Source organism: Nansenia antarctica (assembly GCF_963989245.1).
Source record: "Nansenia antarctica genome assembly, chromosome: 9".
Taxonomy (NCBI): domain Eukaryota; kingdom Metazoa; phylum Chordata; class Actinopteri; order Argentiniformes; family Microstomatidae; genus Nansenia; species Nansenia antarctica.
This window is the reverse complement of record NC_137679.1, coordinates 11,617,478-11,641,373: the sequence shown is the minus strand read 5'-3', so window position 1 is coordinate 11,641,373 and position 23,896 is coordinate 11,617,478. Positions and strand designations below refer to the sequence as shown.

At 46.0% G+C, this 23,896-nt stretch overlaps 1 protein-coding gene across 1 annotated transcript in view; it reads right to left on the bottom strand.

Annotated features, from left to right (window-relative positions):
- deaf1 (DEAF1 transcription factor) overlaps positions 1-23,309 on the bottom strand; it is a gene marked incomplete at its 5' end in the record, with an annotated part of 28,384 nt that extends 5,075 nt beyond the window's left edge. The window contains 9 exons of the mRNA XM_080539872.1: positions 10,245-10,373; positions 11,276-11,399; positions 15,538-15,579; positions 16,474-16,539; positions 18,561-18,700; positions 19,046-19,192; positions 21,694-21,817; positions 22,067-22,164; positions 23,063-23,309. Coding sequence (XP_080395998.1) covers positions 10,245-10,373; positions 11,276-11,399; positions 15,538-15,579; positions 16,474-16,539; positions 18,561-18,700; positions 19,046-19,192; positions 21,694-21,817; positions 22,067-22,164; positions 23,063-23,309 — 1,117 coding nt within the window. The remainder of the gene's footprint in view (positions 1-10,244; positions 10,374-11,275; positions 11,400-15,537; positions 15,580-16,473; positions 16,540-18,560; positions 18,701-19,045; positions 19,193-21,693; positions 21,818-22,066; positions 22,165-23,062) is intronic.
- Positions 23,310-23,896: the final 587 nt, after the last annotated feature.

Sequence of the window (23,896 nt, the reverse complement as noted above, 5' to 3'; positions counted from 1 at the left end):
CAACACTGTGGAGGGAGGGAGGGAGACAGTCAGTCAACACTGTGGAGGGAGGGAGGGAGACAGTCAGTCAACACTGTGGAGGGAGGGAGGGAGACAGTCAGTCAACACTGTGGAGGGAGGGAGGGAGACAGTCAGTCAACACTGTGGAGGGAGGGAGGGGGACAGTCAGTCAACACTGTGGAGGGAGGGAGGGAGACAGTCAGTCAACACTGTGGAGGGAGGGAGGGGGACAGTCAGTCAACACTGTGGAGGGAGGGAGGGAGACAGTCAGTCAACACTGTGGAGGGAGGGGGGGAGACAGTCAGTCAACACTGTGGAGGGAGGGAGGGGGACAGTCAACACTGTGGAGGGAGGGAGGGAGACAGTCAGTCAACACTGTGGAGGGAGGGAGGGAGACAGTCAGTCAACACTGTGGAGGGAGGGAGGGAGACAGTCAGTCAACACTGTGGAGGGAGGGAGGGAGACAGTCAGTCAACACTGTGGAGGGAGGGAGGGAGACAGTCAGTCAACACTGTGGAGGGAGGGAGGGAGACAGTCAGTCAACACTGTGGAGGGAGGGGGGGAGACAGTCAGTCAACACTGTGGAGGGAGGGGGGGGACAGTCAGTCAACACTGTGGAGGGAGGGAGACAGTCAGTCAACACTGTGGAGGGAGGGAGGGAGGGAGACAGTCAGTCAACACTGTGGAGGGAGGGAGGGGGACAGTCAGTCAACACTGTGGAGGGAGGGAGACAGTCAGTCAACACTGTGGAGGGAGGGAGGGAGACAGTCAGTCAACACTGTGGAGGGAGGGAGGGGGACAGTCAGTCAACACTGTGGAGGGAGGGAGGGGGACAGTCAGTCAACACTGTGGAGGGAGGGAGGGAGACAGTCAGTCAACACTGTGGAGGGAGGGAGGGGGACAGTCAGTCAACACTGTGGAGGGAGGGAGGGAGACAGTCAGTCAACACTGTGGAGGGAGGGAGGGAGACAGTCAGTCAACACTGTGGAGGGAGGGAGGGAGACAGTCAGTCAACACTGTGGAGGGAGGGAGGGAGACAGACAGTCAACACTGTGGAGGGAGGGGGGGAGACAGTCAGTCAACACTGTGGAGGGAGGGAGGGAGACAGTCAGTCAACACTGTGGAGGGAGGGAGGGGGACAGTCAGTCAACACTGTGGAGGGAGGGAGGGAGACAGTCAGTCAACACTGTGGAGGGAGGGAGGGAGACAGTCAGTCAACACTGTGGAGGGAGGGAGGGAGGGAGACAGTCAGTCAACACTGTGGAGGGAGGGAGGGGGGGAGACAGTCAGTCAACACTGTGGAGGGAGGGAGACAGTCAACACTGTGGAGGGAGGGAGGGAGACAGTCAGTCAACACTGTGGAGGGAGGGAGGGAGGGGGACAGTCAGTCAACACTGTGGAGGGAGGGAGGGAGACAGTCAGTCAACACTGTGGAGGGAGGGAGGGAGACAGTCAGTCAACACCGTGGAGGGAGGGAGGGAGACAGTCAGTCAACACTGTGGAGGGAGGGAGACAGTCAGTCAACACTGTGGAGGGAGGGAGGGAGGGAGACAGTCAGTCAACACTGTGGAGGGAGGGAGGGAGACAGTCAGTCAACACTGTGGAGGGAGGGAGACAGTCAGTCAACACTGTGGAGGGAGGGAGGGAGACAGTCAGTCAACACTGTGGAGGGAGGGGGACAGTCAGTCAACACTGTGGAGGGAGGGAGGGAGACAGTCAGTCAACACTGTGGAGGGAGGGAGACAGTCAGTCAACACTGTGGAGGGAGGGAGACAGTCAGTCAACACTGTGGAGGGAGGGAGGGGGACAGTCAGTCAACACTGTGGAGGGAGGGAGGGAGACAGTCAGTCAACACTGTGGAGGGAGGGAGGGAGACAGTCAGTCAACACTGTGGAGGGAGGGAGACAGTCAGTCAACACTGTGGAGGGAGGGAGGGAGACAGTCAGTCAACACTGTGGAGGGAGGGAGGGGGACAGTCAGTCAACACTGTGGAGGGAGGGAGGGAGACAGTCAGTCAACACTGTGGAGGGAGGGGGGGGGACAGTCAGTCAACACTGTGGAGGGAGGGAGGGAGACAGTCAGTCAACACTGTGGAGGGAGGGAGGGAGGGAGACAGTCAGTCAACACTGTGGAGGGAGGGAGGGAGACAGTCAACACTGTGGAGGGAGGGAGGGAGGGGGACAGTCAGTCAACACTGTGGAGGGAGGGAGGGAGGGAGGGAGACAGTCAGTCAACACTGTGGAGGGAGGGAGGGAGACAGTCAGTCAACACTGTGGAGGGAGGGAGGGAGACAGTCAGTCAACACTGTGGAGGGAGGGAGGGGGACAGTCAGTCAACACTGTGGAGGGAGGGAGGGGGACAGTCAGTCAACACTGTGGAGGGAGGGAGGGGGACAGTCAGTCAACACTGTGGAGGGAGGGGGACAGTCAGTCAACACTGTGGAGGGAGGGAGGGAGACAGTCAACACTGTGGAGGGAGGGAGGGAGGGGGACAGTCAGTCAACACTGTGGAGGGAGGGAGGGAGGGAGACAGTCAGTCAACACTGTGGAGGGAGGGAGGGAGACAGTCAGTCAACACTGTGGAGGGAGGGAGACAGTCAGTCAACACTGTGGAGGGAGGGAGGGAGACAGTCAGTCAACACTGTGGAGGGAGGGAGGGAGGGGGACAGTCAGTCAACACTGTGGAGGGAGGGAGGGGGACAGTCAGTCAACACTGTGGAGGGAGGGAGGGAGGGAGGGGGACAGTCAGTCAACACTGTGGAGGGAGGGAGGGAGACAGTCAGTCAACACTGTGGAGGGAGGGAGGGAGACAGTCAGTCAACACTGTGGAGGGAGGGAGGGAGACAGTCAGTCAACACTGTGGAGGGAGGGAGGGGGACAGTCAGTCAACACTGTGGAGGGAGGGAGGGAGACAGTCAGTCAACACTGTGGAGGGAGGGAGGGAAACAGTCAACACTGTGGAGGGAGGGAGGGAGACAGTCAGTCAACACTGTGGAGGGAGGGAGGGAGACAGTCAGTCAACACTGTGGAGGGAGGGAGGGAGGGAGACAGTCAGTCAACACTGTGGAGGGAGGGGGACAGTCAGTCAACACTGTGGATGGAGGGAGGGAGACAGTCAGTCAACACTGTGGAGGGAGGGAGGGAGGGAGACAGTCAGTCAACACTGTGGAGGGAGGGAGGGAGACAGTCAACACTGTGGAGGGAGGGAGGGGGACAGTCAGTCAACACTGTGGAGGGAGGGAGGGGGACAGTCAGTCAACACTGTGGAGGGAGGGGGACAGTCAGTCAACACTGTGGAGGGAGGGAGGGGGACAGTCAGTCAACACTGTGGAGGGAGGGAGGGGGACAGTCAGTCAACACTGTGGAGGGAGGGAGGGGGACAGTCAGTCAACACTGTGGAGGGAGGGGGACAGTCAGTCAACACTGTGGAGGGAGGGAGGGAGACAGTCAGTCAACACTGTGGAGGGAGGGAGACAGTCAGTCAACACTGTGGAGGGAGGGAGGGAGACAGTCAGTCAACACTGTGGAGGGAGGGAGGGGGACAGTCAGTCAACACTGTGGAGGGAGGGAGGGAGACAGTCAGTCAACACTGTGGAGGGAGGGAGGGGGACAGTCAGTCAACACTGTGGAGGGAGGGAGGGGGACAGTCAGTCAACACTGTGGAGGGAGGGAGGGAGACAGTCAGTCAACACTGTGGAGGGAGGGAGGGAGGGAGACAGTCAGTCAACACTGTGGAGGGAGGGGGGGGACAGTCAGTCAACACTGTGGAGGGAGGGAGGGGGACAGTCAGTCAACACTGTGGAGGGAGGGAGGGAGACAGTCAGTCAACACTGTGGAGGGAGGGAGGGAGGGAGACAGTCAACACTGTGGAGGGAGGGAGGGGGACAGTCAGTCAACACTGTGGAGGGAGGGAGGGAGACAGTCAGTCAACACTGTGGAGGGAGGGAGGGGGAACAGTCAGTCAACATTAATTCATAGACTAGATAACATCTACCATCGATACCATTGGTTGAAAATAATGATAATTAATAAGTATGTTAATCAAGTCTGGATGACAGCAGAGACCCAAAGTGATACAATCAGGGCAAAACTACTTCCTGAAACCATGTCAACCCTACAATAGCCGTCCTTCTTGAATCCTTGCTTGGCCTAAACCCAATCCCTAGCTGTCTGTTTATTTCAGGCTTTCAAATATGAGATGAGAAAAAGAGGGAAAAGAAGGGGAACAAGGGAGGAAATTAGGCCAGATTACCCCCCCCCCCCCCCCCCTCCCCAGTTAAATTTAGAAAAGGACAAATTATTGTCAGGCTCCTTGGAAAAACCTTAATTTAGAACAAACCATCCCACAGTCTTGCATGGAAAGTCAAGTACGTACTGTGGGTTCAATTGAAAGTCGCCTGTATAAGCTCATGTTTGTAGTCCATATTGTAGCCCAGTGCTTTCTTCTGTGTGTCTTTAACTTGTGTGGATTCATGAATATACTTTGCTTTGCTTTATTTGATAGCCCAGATTTGGGTTAGTTGGGCGCCGGTTTTGAGTGGTGATGAATGGGAGAATGAGAGGAGGGTAGTTTGTGTGAGGTAGCCTATACCGTTACAATCACGCCTAGTGCTCTGTGCCAAATGCAGCAACAGAAAGGTTTTGTTTTCCAAAATAAGCCTTAATTAAGATTATAAAAACCCATCCTTTTTAAATTACAAAATAATTAAATTAAGATTATATAATGATTAAAGCACTTTGAGCTGCAACGTTTGCAGGAAAAGCGCTATACAAATGAAGTTATTATTATTATTATTATTATTATTATTATTATCAGGCGTGTTGCCTCTCGAGGCCCATGTTGTGGTGTTCATTTGATTCATTTGGAACCGAGAGCCAGTATTGTTGCCAAGCATTAATCAATGTTCCAGTTTTTGAAAAAAATCCAATTAACCCACATTACACGCTACAAAGCTTTGATGATTTACACGAGTGATTCTTTGATTTGTGTGGATGTAATGAATTAACATTGCTTTATTTACTAGCATTATTTGTCCACAGATTAGAGTGAAATGAGAGTCATGATGAGAGCAGTTTGTGCGTGGCAGGTTAGGACTACTATATTCACAGTGTTCATTTGGCAGCTTTTTTTTTATTTATTCTTAAAATAAGAATGCCCATGTGACAGTTTTAGTCACATTTAGTCATTTTTATCCTTCTTAGTTTTGGTCGTCGAAAACTCCAAACATTTTAGTCTAGTTTTAGTCATTGACGAAAACTCGTAGCAGGGACTCCCTGTTTTTGTTTTATCTCCCCCCAAAAATACAAATAAATGCTAGTCTTTTAAACTTGTGATTAATCACAGCCTATTATTGTGATTAACTTGATAACCGCCCAAGCCTATTAGCTGCATATCTGTACCCTAGGCTCTCTCTCCCATCGATGTGATGCTGCTGTGCTGTCCTCGCTACAAAGCTACGGATATTGCACAGATAGACGTGTGGAATGTCGCTTTACTCAAAGCCAAGAAATTAATAAACAGTCTGCTGAATTGAAAGTAAAGTGTGATGAACCTTTTAAACACTGGCCTACTGAATGTGGACTGGTACACAGTACCAGGGGTTTTCCAGCATCACTGAGCCCCCATGGGGTGACATGACCCACTTTTCGACAGAGAGAGAGAGAGAGAGAGAGAGAGAGAGAGAGAGAGAGAGAGAGAGAGAGAGAGAGAGAGAGAGAGAGAGAGAGAGAGAGACAGCATGGCTCCAGACAGAACACGATACAGTATTTCCAATAGGGGTGGGCATCGACGATCGATAATTGATCGATAAGGATCTTGGTCGATCCCAAAATAAAACATTTGGTCGATCGTCGATGCCCACCCCTAATTTCCAAACAGACTGATTGCGTGCAGTGTCTCTGAGAACAGAGAGGCAATGAGTTACACTGTTTTGACGGACAAGAAGTTTGTGTTTTGGCAATACTGAACGCTCAACAAAGAAAGAAGTTAAAATGTTTCCCATCAGTCATTTTGGTCGCGTCTATCCGCCATATCATTTACAGTAGTAGTCTATATTATGTCTGGAAAAAAGGCTTGCCATTAAACAGAATACACAAATCTGGTCTGGTCGTAATTGAATATTGAATTATTCATCACACTCTCTCTACGTGTGTGATTCATACACTTTAAATGACAACTCACTGGGGGGAAGGTCGACAGGAGAGTGAGAGGGAGTGAAGGAGGAGAAGGGAGAGAGAGAGAGAGAGAGAGAGAGAGAGAGAGAGAGAGAGAAAAAAAATGAAGAATAGAGAGAGAGAGAGTTCTCGGGACAAGTGCAGGCTGCGATCTCTACTCGAAAAGCGGAGCGAAACAGTTCCCTGGAGTGGCACTATCTGTCGTTCAGCTGGGGGAAGAAAAGGTCAAAACCTTCCACTGTCTGGAGGAAGAACGGCATAAACTTCCTTACTGTTCACTTGAAAACACACTCAGGTACAAGGAGGAGAGTAGCAGCACTCTGCTGGTTGGCCAGGGGAGAACTCAAGGCACTTGCCAAAGAGTATCAGCCAATAACAACCGGTAAGAAGGAGAGTGATTCAGCTTGATACAGCCAAACTTTTTTGGTCAAAAATAATAATAATAACTATTTAGAAGCGACCATAATCGCGTGTTACGTGACAGCTTCTCCTCAGAAGGAAGAACTAGACAAACAGATGGCGAGCGCAAGCGAGTTGGTCTCCCCCAAAAAATGCATCTGCTGCAATTTGGCAGCATTTCAGTTTATGACCGAATGACAAGAGAGCCAGCAAATCTTGATGAGGCTGTGTGTAAGATTTGCATGAAGAAGATGTAACCCTGGTGAGATGAGGGGTTGACTCTGTGTGGGTTTTCACCACTGACACAGAACATTTCATCCTGGATCTTGACTCCTGAAAACCAACTGGAAACTGAACTTGGACCCAAGGAATTAATGTTCTTCACATTCAGATACTAGGTGAGCAAACATCAATCTCAGCAGTTGGATTCATTTGGAGGAAATGTTTGGCTCAATGCTAACTCAGCCATGCTAACTGAAGCCATGCTGTCCCCACCAGTTTCCCCCAGCTGCTATGCTGCTCAGTGGATGACCTGTTTGTTGCTGTTGTGTGTGTGAGGAAACCTGCTGCTTTCTGCATTGGTGAGCTTTGACCATTATCTAAATGGAGAAATATTGGAACCGTGTCATATGATCATTTGACGTATCAAATTCTCATATTTGTTTCTGCCTGTTTATCCAAACAGGTCAGGCTTCTTGGAACCCTTTCATGGAACCCTTCCATTGAATCCCTTCATTGAACCCCTTTCATTGAACACTTTGAATTGCCTAATTGACTGACTCTAATTGGATGGCGAGCCACGCCCGGAATATGAATCTTTGAAGGATTTGGAAGCTCATTCCCAAGAGCCCACTTAGCAGGCCTCAAGCCTGCACCTGGAACATTCCCTGACTTGACTTGACTTTGACTTTGGTTAGAACCTAAGGTTAAAGGTGCACTTGACCCTGAACCACTACTAGTAGTAGGAACCAACTAACCCAGTTGAACTATTCTCTTTCTTTTTGTTTCTATGTTTATGTTGTGTTATGTGTCATGTTTGTATGTTGCAATATCTTTTCCTAATATACCGGTAAACTTACTTTTGGTCTCCGTCTCCTCGTTACCCTTCACACAGCTCCCACACGAACCTAGCACTAGCCCATTATTGATTGTAGCCTTGATTCCACTTTGTGTTCCTACTAAGGTACTCATTACTTAGTTATTACTTGGTTATCAGTGTTAAAGAGGTGACAGCCAGACATGGAAATACTTTATACACTTTAAATACATTTACATGGCCATCTCAGAATCAATCATGGTATAGCAGCGACTATAGAAATTCAGCATTTGAAATTGGCGGGGCCCTCAAAGGTCCTAAAATGTGATTTTTTTTGTTTGTTTAATCCTGCTGTAATACCGTATACTGCAGCAACATTTGTGGAAGGTTTAATAGTGTCAAATTGGATACCGCCCAACCTTAGTGGACCATCAGTCTAGAACTCCACTTGTACGATGTATCAACCATGTATGTAATGGTGCCAGCGCAGAGGGGGACTCCCTGCACTAAGTGACTCCCAGAATAACCAGCCATCCGTCTTTCCTGGAAGTATAATTGTGCGAACGCTTCCAGGCGGGTCAGGGAGAGTGCGTGCCTGAGAGAGAAGAGGGGCGGTATGACAGGGCGTCAGAGCAACACTCTAAATGAGGACGGAAGGTAACAGAGGTGGTTCCTCCTGCTTGACGACCGTCATCCCCAGCGACCGAGACAACTGCACACTGCGATGATGACATCTGAAGAGCGCACAGGTACGAGAGGAGGGGCACCGGGACCACGCTTTACCCACAAGGGGTACTGCGCCACCTTTATCTGTCGTCTTTCCTTTTTTGCCTTCATGGTCAATTATTTGAAGGAAATTGCTCTGTAGGGAGGGGGGGGACAACTGTGGTGGGAAGTTCTGGGAACCTATTTAGAGCCCGTGGCCATGAAGGAAAGACGAGGAAAGGACGATATTTGAGAACTGGGTCACAGACAAATGTTCTGGGTCAAAGCAAAATGTTTGCTGGGCTAGATTGAGAATCTGTGTTAAGTCGCTACCCGAAGCTATGTGCTACGTCTCGGCTGTTGTTGGCAAACAGGAAGGAGGACAGGCACCTCACAGACGCTGTCGCTACTGCTATGAAAATGATAACGGAACCTTTTCGAAATAGTGTAATTTGTCGAATAAACAACCTGTCAAAAAAGACTAACTATTTAGAAGCGACCATAATCGTGGGTGGGTGTGCTCGACTGAAGAGAGAGGGAGCTAGTAGTCAGTGTACACCACTCATGAAGTATATCGGACCAGGCTCCGGACCTGGGGTGACGGGGCTGCGGCTGAAAAGGCCCCGTCCCTCTGGAACGCCCTCCCCAACCACATCAGACAGGCCAACACCCTCCCAACATTTAAACAGGCCCCCAAAACCCACCTCTTCAAGCTCACCTTCACCAGTTAACCCTCTCCCCCTCCCCTTCCCATGTGTCCCCAGCACTACTTTAATTAGGCCCCTATACTTTATTTTATTTTTATTTTAGTTTCTTTTTATTATTACTACTCAATCGTTTCAGTTTGTAAAGCGTCTTTGAGTGTCTAGAAGAGCGCTATATATGTATTATTATTATTATTATTATTATTATTATTATTATTATTATTATATAGTACTACAGGAATCTGTGAGGGCTGCTGTAAAGAGCAACGGCAGAAAACATTGGCATGCAAGCAAATAGGGAATTATCGATAGGACAGGGAGGGAGGGATGGAGGGATGGGAGGAAAAGAGCACGTTGGGAATTCCTGACTTACTGAGGAGCTGTCCCCCAGGATCTCGTTAGAACCGAAAGGAGAGGAATGGAACCCACGTCATGTGTGTTAGGCAGACAGACATCGACCAGGGCATCCCTCATCTCTGATAGGACGATGAATATTGAAGATTTTTATTTTATTTTAGAAATTACATTTGTTTAACAAAGTGCTTAAACCAAGTTAAGGATATGAAACAGTGAACCATCAGATTCTGCTGAACAAACTCATTTCAACTTTCCTCCTCTGTGGTAACGATGCTCTCCTCATATCAATCACACAGGTCCCAAGTGGGCAGCATCTTCGGTCCCCTATCCCTTCCAATGTGTGCAAATAATCTAATTGTCTACTATACGCCGATGACACTGTCATTTGTCTTTCTGATTCTCCCAATTTGGTCCCTGACCTCAAAGGACATCATTGAACCAGTAGCAAGACTGTAATAGAGCCTATAAGATCCATGGCAAACTCACGCCCTGACTTTTTAGAATCACAAATAATCTAGCCTTTAAATGTTTCTTTCAGATCCAAAACAATAACTCCCCTCCAACACTCAAACTGCTCTACTTCCAAGACAAAATACCAGACACGGACACAAGTCATTCAGTCACAGTCAGTCAGTCAGTCACGGTCAGTGAAGCGTTGTTTGTTTGTCCGAGTTTTCAAAGGGGGCGTGGCTTAGCGATAGGTCCATTGCCCCTGTTGTATGAAATGTGCTATACAAATAAACCTGCCTTGCCTTACCAGGCGTCACCACTAGTGAACAGAACACATCAATAAGAGTAGTGAGGTCAATGAAGAAAGTGATCTAGTGATTGAGGATGGGAGGTTGTTTAGAGGTGACCTACTGTAGCTACCTGCTGTGCTGGTGAAGACGTCGCCCGGCGCCGTGCCCTCTGAGATGATGGCCGTGGCGTCGCCCGTAGACGTCCTGTCGAAGGTCAGAGTCCCGGACGTGGTGATCTGGCCCGACGGTGACACGGTGACTGGTGTGGAACACAAACACAAGACAACATGTTGACTGATTCTCAATGGACATCAACAGCATATCTATAGCGTCTATGATTATAATCCAAAAATAACTAAATGTAAATGAACGGCAGTGTGTTTTTGAGCTTTTTCCCACAGTATCCTTGCCTTTTTTAACAGAATTTAAGAATCTGGATCACTCAGTCAAATCTATTTGTCTGAATGTCAACCCTACACTAACACTATTTTTAAGTTATTCTGCGTGGGAGGGGACAAGTAGGGTAAAAACAATAAAGGTCAATGCCTCACAATCTCCTCAACTACTAAGGTGCTTAGAAACTAAATGATTGTCGACGGTAAGTCATTCAAAATGTCAAAGGTCATTCAAAAGGAACTTTAGGCAGAGAGACTTTGCACACGACCCGATATAAAAAAAGATAAGGTTCCATATGCAGTAAATCCCACAGGGTTCTTGAATAAGGTGGATCAGGATTGCATTATCAAAAACGACTTGCGTTTACTCATGCATTTAATTAATTTCTTAATTAATTAAATAAATAAATAATTCATGGAATTTACCGTTTAACAGACGCTTTTGATCCAAAGCGATTTAATATAGAGATTACAGGGATTACAGGGCCAGTTTCCCTGGAGTCATTTAGGGCTAAGTGCCTTACTCAAGGGTGCGGTGGTGGTGTTCCAGGCTAAGTGCCTTACTCAAGGTGGTGGTGGTGTTCCAGGCTAAGTGCCTTACTCAAGGGTGCGGTGGTGGTGGTGGTGTTCCAGGCGGGATGTGAACTACAGGTGAAGGACACCTCTCTCCAGGCCCAGGCAGAGCATCACAATGAGGGACAGCCCTGCGGCGGCTGGGACATCTGGAGCCGGGGGGGGGGGGGGGGAGGGGCGGGGGGTAACTCACATGTAGCCCCTGGTGCCAGGGTGATGTTCTTAGGGGGTGGGGCGTCTTTCTTCTCGGGGGTGGTTGGTTGCTCGTTGTCCTTCTTGCGTCTCTTGTAAGGCACAAACAGTCTCACAGGGCCGGTCTGGACAGGACAGGAGAGCGGCACAACGGTTGTTGAGGAACATTTGCAGAGGGGAAAAAATAAGAGACACCTTTTCAAATACTAGGGACGTGGGCGGCTGTGGCGCAGGAGGTACAGCCGCCGTCTAATGATCGTAAGGTTGGCAGATCGGCGGTTCAAGCCCCGGTTGGCCACATGTCGAAGTGTCCTTGGGCAAGACACTGAACCCCAAATTGCTCCCAGTGAGCGGGCCAGCGCCTTGCATGGCAGCTTGCCGCCATTGGTGTGTGAATGTGTGTGTGAATGGGTGAATGAGAGGCCGTTGTAAAGCACTTTGGAGCAGCTTTGGAGCAGCAAAAAAGGCGCTATATACAGTATATCTCAAAAGTGAGTACACCCTTTAGATTTTTGCAAATATTCTGTTATATCCTTTCAGGGGATAACACTATCCTACTGAAACTTTGATATAACTTAAAGTAGTCAGTGTGCTGCTTGAATAACAGTATAGATTTATTGTCCTTTGAAAATTACTCAGTACACAGCTGTTAATGTCTAAACAGCTGGCAACAAAAGTGAGTACACCCATAGTGAACATGTCCTAATTGTGCCCAATTATGTTGTTTTCCCGCCCTGGTGTCATGTGACTCGTTAGTGTTACAAGGATTCAGGTGTAAATGATAAGCAGGGCTGTTAAATTTGGTGTTTTGGGCACAATTCTCTCTGAATGCTGGACAACATGGCACCTCATGGCAAGGAACTCTCTGAGCGGCTGAAAAAAAGGATTATTGCGCTTCACAAAGATGGCCTTGGCTATAAGAAGATTGCCAACACCCTGAAAATGAGTTGCAGCACAGTGGCTAAGATCATACAGCGGTTTTCCAGGACAGGTTCCACTCGGAACAGGCCTCGCCAGGGTCGACCAAATAAGTTGAGTCCACGTGCTCAGCGTCATATCCAGAGGTTGGTTTCCAAAAATAGACGTGCGAGTGCTTCCAGCATTGCTGCAGAGGTTGCAGAAGTGGGATGTCAGCCTGTCAGTGCCCAGACCATACGCCGCACACTGCATCAAATCGGTTTGTATGGCCGTCGCCCCAGACAGAAGCCTCTTCTGAAACCGATGCATAAGAAAGCCCGCAAACAGTTTGCTGAAGACAATGAATCCAAGAACATGAGGTACTGGAACCATGTCCTGTGGTCTGATGAGACCAAAATAAACCTATTTGGGTCAGATGGTGTCCGGCGTGTGTGGCGGCACCCTGGTGAGGAGTACCAAGACAAATGTGTTTTGCCTACAGTCAAGCATGGTGGTGGCAGCATCATGGTCTGGGGCTGCATGAGTGCTGCCGGCACTCTGGGGAGCTGCATTTCATTGAGGGACACATGAATTCCAATATATACTGTGACATCCTGCAGCAGAACATGATCCCCTCTCTTCGGAAACTGGGCCGTAGGGCAGTTTTCCAACATGATAATGACCCTAAACACACCTCCAAGATGACAACGGCCTTGATGAAGAAGCTGAAGTTTAAGGTGATGGACTGGCCAAGTATGTCTCCAGACCTAAACCCAATTGAGCACATGTGGGGCATCCTCAAGAGGAAGGTGGAGGAGTGCAAGGTGTCCAACATCCGTGGGCTCCGTGATGTCGTCATGGAGGAGTGGAAGAAGATTCCAGAAGCAACCTGTACAGCTCTGGTGAATTCCATGCCCAGGAGGGTTAAAGCAGTGCTAGATAACAATGGTGGTCACACAAAATATTGACACTTTGGGCACAATTTAGACATGTTCACTATGGGGTGTACTCACTTTTGTTGCCAGCTGTTTAGACATTAACAGCTGTGTACTGAGTAATTTTCAATGGACAATAAATCTATACTGTTATTCAAGCAGCACACTGACTACTTTAAGTTTCATTAAGATAGTGTTATCCCCTGAAAGGATATGACAGAATATTTGCAAAAATCTAAAGGGTGTACTCACTTTTGAGATATACTGTAAGTGCAGTCCATTTACCATTTACCATTTACTACCGGAGGATTGTTTCGCAATAGTGGCCGTTCTAAAGTTGACTCGTCAAGGGAAGTGCTCAACAATGTATTAGCTGAGGTCTAGTAAACAGTTCAGTGTATAATTACACGTAGCGTCACTTATAGGCTACAAGGTTGCTACGAGAAAGAAATGACAACGGTGAGTGCTGAACAGTGGAGGCTCCTCCATAGAGGTGGAGGAGGCCTGGCCTCCCCAATAATTTGAGAGAAGAGAGAGAGATTTAAAAAAGCAATAATTATATTTTTTATCAGACACACAACATACAATTCAGAACAATACTTCATCCATTTCTAATATTTATCCTGCAGAACAGCACTCATACACGTGTGTGGCGGAAAAAGGTACTACACGGAGGCCAGGCCTCCTGTCGGAAAGTGGTTTCTCATAGAAGTCAATGTAATGCAATTTTTTTCATGGCAATATGTGATTGGCCAAATCACTGAAAATGGGTGGGAACAGGAGGCCTGGCCTCCGTGTAGTACCTTTTTCCGCCACACGCGTATGAGTGCTGTTCTGCAGGATAAATATTAGAAATGGATGAAGTATTGTTCTGAATTGTATGTTGTGTGTCTGATTGACATAGTGTTTGAGTGCTTTTGACATGTCATTGATTGTATGTAGTATGTTGTGGTGAATGTTGTGAGCCTGAGCAGAAGGGACAATAGCTGCTGCAGGCGGACCAGAGATTCATGCCAATTGTTTTGTTTATTTGATGACCCATTGTGCAGGCAATAAAAGCTGCTTCATCCACCATCCTGAGAGTGTCCCAATCCCTTCAGTACCGCCAAACACAAATTAATAATTTTTAACAAAGACAGATAAGAAGAACAGGGAACATTCCATCGCGAGTGAAGCGAGCAAGCGGAAAAAAATTTGGCCTCCTCAATTCTGGAAGTCACCAGCCTCCACTGGTGCTGAATGAATATCAAACGTGTTTTTTTCTGAATTAATGGTATCCCGGGGGAGTGTTTGAATGTTTAATGTATTTATTGTAGATGTATATTATATGTCTATCGATGAAGAGCTGCCCATCGCTACCTAGTTAGCTCTGTTTGGTCCTTTGTTTGTTTCCTTTGTTCTGCTCTTACAAATAGGCAGTACGAGTAAACTGGGTTAGCTAGCTAGGTACCGTTAGTAAACTGGGTTAGCTAGCTAGGTACCATTAGTAAACTGGGTTAGCTAGCTAGGTACCATTAGTAAACTGGGTTAGCTAGCTAGGTACCGTTAGTAAACTGGGTTAGCTAGCTAGGTACCGTTAGTAAACTGGGTTAGCTAGCTAGGTACCATTAGTAAACTGGGTTAGCTAGCTAGGTACTGTTAGTAAACTGGTTTGGCTAGCTAGGTACCGTTAGTAAACTGGGTTAGCTAGCTAGGTACCATTAGTAAACTGGGTTAGCTAGCTAGGTACCATTAGTAAACTGGGTTAGCTAGCTAGGTACCGTTAGTAAACTGGGTTAGCTAGCTAGGTACCGTTAGTAAACTGGGTTAGCTAGCTAGGTACCATTAGTAAACTGGGTTAGCTAGCTAGGTACCATTAGTAAACTGGGTTAGCTAGCTAGGTACCGTTAGTAAACTGGGTTAGCTAGCTAGGTACCATTAGTAAACTGGGTTAGCTAGCTAGGTACCGTTAGTAAACTGGGTTAGCTAGCTAGGTACCATTTAATGGTACCTAGCTAGCTAACCCAGTTTACTAATGATTAGTAAACTGGGTTAGCTAGCTAGGTACCGTTAGCTGTCTCGTCCAGACAGTGTCTGGAAAGAAAGTGGCGTTCCTCCGGCCTCTCTTCTTGAGAACTACAGGACGTTAGCTAACTAACCTCAGGAGTGGGGCGAAGAAGCTAATTTGGATTTCAAGCGACAGACACAAAAACAGCCTGTTGATAAAAGGACTGGAACAGAGGGGTATAGAGGCATGCTGGACTGCCTCTAGATTAAAATATGAGTGGTATTTTCAACCAAAAACTTGTTTTGGGGACCCCAGAGACCTACATTAATTTGCGGAAAGAAAAACATAATTGGTTTTCTTGGCAACTTGGCAAAGAAAATATGATTGGCTCAGAGTTGTCTGAGAGTTGTCTGTTTTTGGTTGTAAGTCCTAAATTATAATTACCATATTCATGTTCTCCCCGGCGAAAGACGCCCCATCCTTGCACTGAAAAAACAATGAACAGAGGGAGCATGAATAGAGGGAGGGAGAGAGATTGACAATTTCACAACCAGGCCTCTAGTTATTGTCACTTTCTGACACTGGCTGTTTCTGCATACATGAATTACATTTTTACAATAATAAGCAATGACAAACATAAACAATGACTTACACCAACTGAAGAGAAACTTCAGAAATCTGTCATTGAAATGTGCTTGGTTTATATATCTTGGGATGTTAAAAGTGGTCTGCAGTCACACAATCCACAGTAACCAATTCACATCCCTCAAGGTTTCAGAATTTGTCTGTGACACAGACGCTGTACATGACACACACACTGTACATGACACACACACTGTACATGACACACACTGTACATGACACACTGTTCATGACACACACACTGTACATGACACACTGTTCATGACACACACACTGTACATGACACACACACTGTACATGACACACACACTGTACATGACACACACTGTACATGACACACACTGTACATGACACACACACTGTACATGACACACACTGTACATGACACACTGTACATGACACACACACTGTACATGACACACACTGTACATGACACACACACTGTACATGACACATCGTGAGCTTAGAATTATAAGGTTCTATCTCCGTTTAGGGTAGTTCAGAGATATTGAGCGTCAAAGTTTTTACATTCCATTATGTTTTGTGAGATGGAACCTTTGTATTTTATTAATTACTAACTCAAAAATGTCAACATTTTAAAAAATAACAGCACACAGGCATTAATAAACACCTAATGGATCAGATTATGTAAAAAACTCAATTTTGACCAAAAATTGAGATAGAACCGTATAATTCTAACATCACGACATGACGCTCCCCACTGTGGAGTCAACTCACCAGGGCCAGGTCGTCACAGCAGGCAGCACATGTGCAGGAGGCAGCGTGTGGGTTCAGGATCCGCTCCTGAAAACAGTTGTATTGTCAAAAATAAATTCTACAGGACATTTGGGGATCCAAGCAACCCCAAAGGCTAAAGAATGAATTCTGCCATCCTATCTGCCATCAGCTGTGTCCTTGGCCAGCTGCGGTCAATGGAGAAACAGTGACATGCTGAAGTAATCAATCACCCAGCTTAGCTAGGTAACGGTATGTTTTGTCAAATGTATGTGATGTAAAACCATCACTTTATTACTTGATCAATGTAGGGTTAATTATTTTACTTACTACTTTACGTTACTTATTATTGTTGTAACGTAAAGTAGTAATTGTATCTGAATTCTGTAATGTCAATGTTGAGGATCTAAAGACAAATAATTGTACTGTTCTGTACTTGTACAGCAATATCAGGGTCCGAGGGTCAGAGACTTTTAATCCAGGCCGCCAAGAAATTCTGACAATCAATTTAATGTGGCCCGTGCCCTGGTGTTTAAATTTACGTCCGTAACGATACAAAATTTAAACGCAGGAGGTGCTACCGTACACTACTCTCACGCTTTTATCCAATAATTAATAAAGGCCAAATAGACTACCTACCTAGGCTATCATACAACCAACGTAAAAGCTATCTACCTTTCCAAAAGTAGCATAAACAATGGCCCAAAAAAGAAAAGTGAACAATGAATAGACAATTTCAAGAAAGATTGGGAAAATTATTGTTATTTTGTGAATTCAAACAAAAGCCAATGTGTCTCGTATGTCAAGAGTTATTGGCAGTTTTCAAAGAGTATAACCTTCGGAGGCATTTTAAAACTAAGCATGAGCATTATGTTCAGCACAAATACTATTTGGCTTTATTAAACGGTTTTGCTGGTAAGAAAGACCCATATCATTTTATACAAAAACATTGTTCAGCACTTGATAATGACTATTTAGCTTTATTAATCAGGTAGGAATTACCCACAAACATGGAAAAAGGATAATATGTGATGGTTATTTGATAATATCTTTGCATCCATGCAATATCTTTTTATTTAATACAGTTATTAATACCACTAGCCTATTTATATTTCTTCTTCTAAATGATAATCATTGTACTATAGCCTGGCCCTCACAGTAAGTTTGAATTTGACACCCCTTTTCTACAGTAAGATGTAATAAAAGACATTCTGATTCTGTTTTTGTTGGTTCTGCGGAAGTCAGATGTATTTGGAAAACTGCTGGCGTCACAGTTGCTAGCCGTCACTACAACATCATCCTAAAATAAAGCGCTAGCTGCGTGTGTTCAGTATGTTCTGAATGATGTATGAGGAGTTCCCTTGTGCGTGTGCTGCTGTGACAAGCATGGCATGACTGCATACACACCTAGTAAGCCAACAGGCTACTTTGCTTGGCAGAGAGCTCAGAGAATGTAAAATTGTGAACCCCACGACCCCACGACCCAATATGATGTCATAAAATGCATATTCTATATCTCAGGATGAATTGGGATTCCTGAACATAGTCACATGTCCTGTACTCTATATAGTTCTATGTAGCTCTGCAGTGAGAGAGGGGCAGTGTGACCTTGTGAGGTCGCTTCCGTTTCCACCCTAGCTCCATTCTCCCTGGGTCAGAGAGGTTAACACTTAATCAGCCATGAGGGGTAATTTGCCCCCTGTGAGTAAAAGAAAGTGATATATCTTTGCACTCGATCAAATTTCAGGACCCTCCTTTCATGACTTTTCCTAGACATGTGTGTTCTACCACCCAGTATCCTTAAATTTTCTAAATCACATCAGGATAAGCTAGTATAAAGCTAGTGTAGGAAGCAGGCTAATTTACAAGGCGGCCAAGTAGTGGTCGTTGTGTGTAAGTAGCAGCTTCCCATTGTAAAGAATATGGTCATTTGACCCTCGAGGCGGCTCTTATAGTAGGCACGGCTGCTCTAGTGTTAAGGCACAGACAAATTTCCCAAAGTTGCAGTTGTTCCCCATTAACTTCACACAGAGACTTTCTGTACAGGGTATGATGCCGCTGTCCCAGCTGACAGAGATCCACTCCCTCACCTGTATGAGGCACTGTAAGGGCCGCCCTGCATAGCGGATGCTTCTCTTCCAGTCCTTGCTGCTCGCCCTGCCCGACATGCCCTCAAACTCAGTGGGCGTGTACCACTGCCTGTTGTGCTTGATGCAGCGGCCCTTGCCCCCTGTTGGTGGACAGAGAGGCGTCAGAGAATACAGCAGCGATCATTAAAGTGCTGATTTTTGTGCAAAAGACTATATGTTTCTTTAAAAGTAAGAGTAGCAAGAGTATTCAGACTATATACTAAGTATATTCACGTTGACAAAAACAATACACCAATATATCATCTGGGAAATAAGGCTTATTTTCTGTTAGCCATAGATTCGATTTAAACAGTTATCCTGCTACTGCTGATTCTGTAATAAAGGCTGACCAGCAGCACCGTAGATCCAGGTCAGCGGATGGTAGCGGAGGAAAAGCCCTCCTGATCTTCAAAGCAAGGGCTCCCCCTAGTGGCTGGCCTGCCTACCTGAGCCCAGTCTGTTCTTGTACAGAATGCCACTGGTGTTCCTGCAGCGTACTGGCAGCTCGTTGTGGTACACCGACGGGTCCCAGTTGTACTTGGAGCCCTCTTTGTCCTCTCCAGGGGACATTGGGGTGGAGGGGGTCTGGGGACCTGAGAGGAAGACATAATCACATTAAGGTTACACCTTAACTGCCTCCCAGCACTGCGTCTCCTGAAGACACCCGCTTTTTCCCCTTTACTGTGTCCCCTAAAACGTCTATTGCCCCCTTGTACTGTTTCTGTTTCTCCAGTGTCTGTATAAATATATATTATTATTTATTTTTATTTATTTATTTTTAAAACTAGGTTTAGAAGAAGGGTTTTCCTTCTATCACAGAGACTGCCAATGGCCCCTGGCCTGAGCTGGATTACTCTTCCTGCTACGACTGGTGGATTGATGATTCACTTGTTTAGTCAAATGTATTTATTGTAAGTCGCTTTGGAATAAGGCGTCTGCTAAATGCCAAAAATGTAAATGTAAATGTTCAATGAGACAGATGACTGAGAAAGGTCACTGTAAGGTTACTGTAAACTGTATTTAAAAGGCTGTGTAGCTTAAAACATTCTTTCTTAATCACATTCTTTATCAGTCTTTGCCAAGTATCACAATGGATTAAAAAGTAAAGCCGATAGAGACATTCAGCTTGAATCTCCCAAAATACCTGTCTGTCACAATATCAGAGTAATAATAATGTACCGTATGTTTCTAAGCTTTCAGACAGTGTATGAAAAGTAGTGTATTTGCAAACATACTGTACAGATGTGTACAGTTAGTACAATGTTGGCAAGGCAGCTACATTGACAAGGCAGCATACATTGACATGGCAGCGTACATTAACAAGGCAGCTACATTGACATGGCAGCATACATTGACAAGGCAGCTACATTGACAAGGCAGCATACATTGACAAGGCAGCTACATTGACATGGCAGCATACATTGACAAGGCAGCTACATTGACACGGCAGCATACATTGACAAGGCAGCTACATTGACATGGCAGCATACATTGACAAGGCAGCTACATCGACAAGGCAGCTACATTGACAAGGCAGCATACATTGACAAGGCAGCTACATTGACATGGCAGCTACATCGACAAGGCAGCTACATTGACAAGGCAGCTACATTGACATGGCAGCATACATTGACAAGGCAGCTACATTGACAAGGCAGCTACATTGACAAGGCAGCTACATTGACAAGGCAGCATACATTGGCAAGGCACTGCCTTGAAGGCAGCTACATTGACAAGGCAGCTACATTGACATGGCAGCTACATTGACAAGGCAGCATACATTGGCAAGGCAGCTACATTGACAAGGCAGCTACATTGACATGGCAGCATACATTGACAAGGCAGCTACATTGACAAGGCAGCATACATTGGTAAGGCAGCATACATTGACAAGGCAGCTACATTGACAAGGCAGCTACATTGACAAGGCAGTGTACAATGACAAGGCAACTACATTGACAAGGCAGCTACATTGACAAGGCAGCATACATTGACAAAGCAGCTACATTGGCAAGGCAGCATACATTGGCAAGGCAGCAGACATTGGCAAGGCAGCTACATTGACAAGGCAGCTACATTGACAAGGCAGCATACATTGACAAGGCAGCATACATTGGCAAGGCAGCATACATTGACAAGGCAGCATACATTGACAAGGCAGCTACAATGACAAGGCAGCATACATTGACAAGGCAGCATACATTGACAAGGCAGCATACATTGACAAGGCAGCTACATTGGCAAGGCAGCATACATTGGCAGAACACCGGCAATAGTGCTGGTGTTTCGTCCGATGACTGAGTGTTTCCCCGCTTTTCCTGGGACCTGGACAGTTTTAGGTGCTTGAAGGAACATCGTGCTGCTGGCTTGAGTAACGTGTCAGTTTCTTTCACTACGGAGTTAACATTTCCACAAGCCAACTTCGCTGTCAAGAAGGTTGGCACTTTTGTGGGCAGTGAAGTTAATAACGGTCACGGTCACGCGCACGCAATAGCATTAGTTTCTGATACAAGCTACGCCGCCTCATAGGCAGCGAGAATGAGGTGCGGCATAGCTTGTTAAACATTTATTACTTTTCCGATCGGACAACTGAGGGAGGAATTATTTTTTTGCAGATATTAATACATATTGATTTATTCATTTTTCTCTTTGTTTTGACTTGTCCGTCGGACAAGTGCAGGAGGAAGTCCACTTGTCCGAACATAAAATGTACTTGTCCCGGACAAGCGGACAAGCCTTAATGTCGAGCCCTGCATTGTGTCAGAGTTATGAGAGAGTTAAGTTATTAACTGTTAAATGTCCTAGCAAGTGTTATGCATGTTTGTACAGTGTTGTTAAATTGTTAGAAATCATTTCTGTTTATGTTGTAAGTCTTTTGGGGAATTAAGTACCGAAACCATGGGTGACATTTCTGTTCGGTTTGATGACCCCAGCGTTAACTTTCATACTGTCAAATATGGGGTGGTTATGTCCAATGACAATAGCCTGTAGCCCTGAGTGTCATGGTGAGGTTATTCGAAAGCGGTTTAATTGTGAGAGCAATCACTGAAGGCATAGGTGTAAAATACACAACCTGTCACTGCCTTTGACATACCTGACGACATGGCAGCATTCTTCAGCCCTGTAGCGTCCACTATGCTCCCGTCAGTGTGAACCACTATCAGAGTGGCTTTCTGGGTATTGAGACTGTCACCGATCTGCAAGGTGGTCCTGCCCGTCTGCAATGTGATGGATGAGAGGAGAAATATAGAGACAGTGCAGTATTATTGGGTGAGAATCATCTTAATGGGTAACTAATAGCCTACTATATGTCTGTATTTTCATTCCATGTTAATGATAGAAGATCATTATGACTATTGAATGGGTAAATGGTAACAAGGCGACAAATAGACTGGAATAGGCACTACAGTACAACTACTGTCAACAAAACAGAGAAATGGCCAGGTGAGAGAGCATCCCAAACTTACAAGGACGTGTTCTGGGATGGAGGCTGAGGTGGCCACGGTGGTGGTGAAGACATGGTCCTCTACTGCCTGGACCTCAGCCACAGTGACTGTCGTGACTTCTGGGAGACATTTTACAAGTCGTTGTAACTCCAATATAACTTCAACTATCTAGTGACCTCTCTTATGTATTGTTCAGTTTGGCGAAGGTGATCAAACACCCCGATCTTGCTAAACGAATATATCGTGAGCTCAGAATGATAAGGTTCTATCTCCGTTTAGGGTAGTTCAGAGATATTGAGCGTAAAAGTGTTTACATTCCATTATGTTTTGTGAGATGGAACCTTTGTATTTTATGAATTACTAACTCAAAAATTTCAACATTTTAAAAAATAACACCACACAGGCATTAATAAACACCTAATGGATCAGATTATGTAAAAAAAATAAAAAATAAAAATCAATTTTGACAAAAATGGAGATAGAACCTTATAATTCTAACGTCACGATATTGCATCGACTAGAAATTAGACTAATTTCGCCTATAGCCCATTTTAGCTAACCACAGATTTCTCCGTATATATAATAATATCTCCTGTTTTGAATGTCACATAGTTGCACCTTGTATTGGTATGATTAAGTCTGTTTATTTCCAGCTCGATGATGAGCAGTGTATGGTTGTGAACGTGAATGGCCAGGGATGGTAGAAGTAACCTAGTTTGTCTCAGCACTGCTTAGCTAGCAGCTATCATGCAAACATGACATTTACTCGAGATTAAAAAGAAGAAGAGGATCTACTATTTACCGAATGTGCACATCGGGTACATGAAAATGAAAATGCAAATCATTAGAATTGCATTTGAATTTGAATATTGTCTGAAAGAATGCATGCAAAAGTGGAACATGCAATTGCAATCTCATATTGCATTAGCATTTGAATTAAGTCAGCTATGCTTCCATAACTATTGCTGTTGCTGTTGCTAACCACACTGCTGCCGGTCTGCAGAGCCCAAAACCTGCCTGCGAATGCTGTCTCGGCATCGTCAGGATTCGGCGAGGGCTCGGCTCCCATGTCGATGTTCCCCGCTTCTCCCATTACTGTCATCGTGGTGACTTCGGCCTCCGATTCTGTATCCGAACCCACCGAATACACCCCCTCCTCCTCCTCCTCCTCCTCCACCTCCTCCTCCACCGGGCAGACATGAGCGCTTATGGACGTCTCATCATCCAACCCCAGCGCCTTCGTTGCCGAGTCCGTCTCGTCCATTTTTTCCCACGATCGAACGATTTAGGCCGAACTTGACCGAGGAATCGTCGGAAATATTGCACCCTTCTGGTGGGTGTAGAGCTCAAACTGATCTTGCACTAAAATCGAAAACACATCGAATCGAACTATCGGATTCTCATTTCAACCGAAATGTATTCAAAGTGTTTAGAAATGGCGTCCCCAGTTCTCTTTATGCTTTCGATCTAGTCACAGGAAGGAGAATCGGCGGAAATTGCCGAAAGAAAACGACGTAACACGACATGACGCCACGGACACACACACACACACACACACACACACACGCGCGCGCGCGCGCGAGGTGTGTGATCTGTGATTCTCTGCCCTGATTGTTATTAGTAGATCGATTATCTAATTGATTGATTGATTGAAAACTTTATTAGAAGATTTGCAGAAGTAGGTACATGAAAGTACATATTACATACAAGGTCAACTAAAAGGATTAAAAACCCAAGAAAGCCACTGGCTTATTTCAATTGGGGTCCTTGATTCTAATATGATGGAACAGATTTCCTAAACATTCCAGATTGATGTTATCCTTGAATCAGTCATTCAATCCAAATAAATAC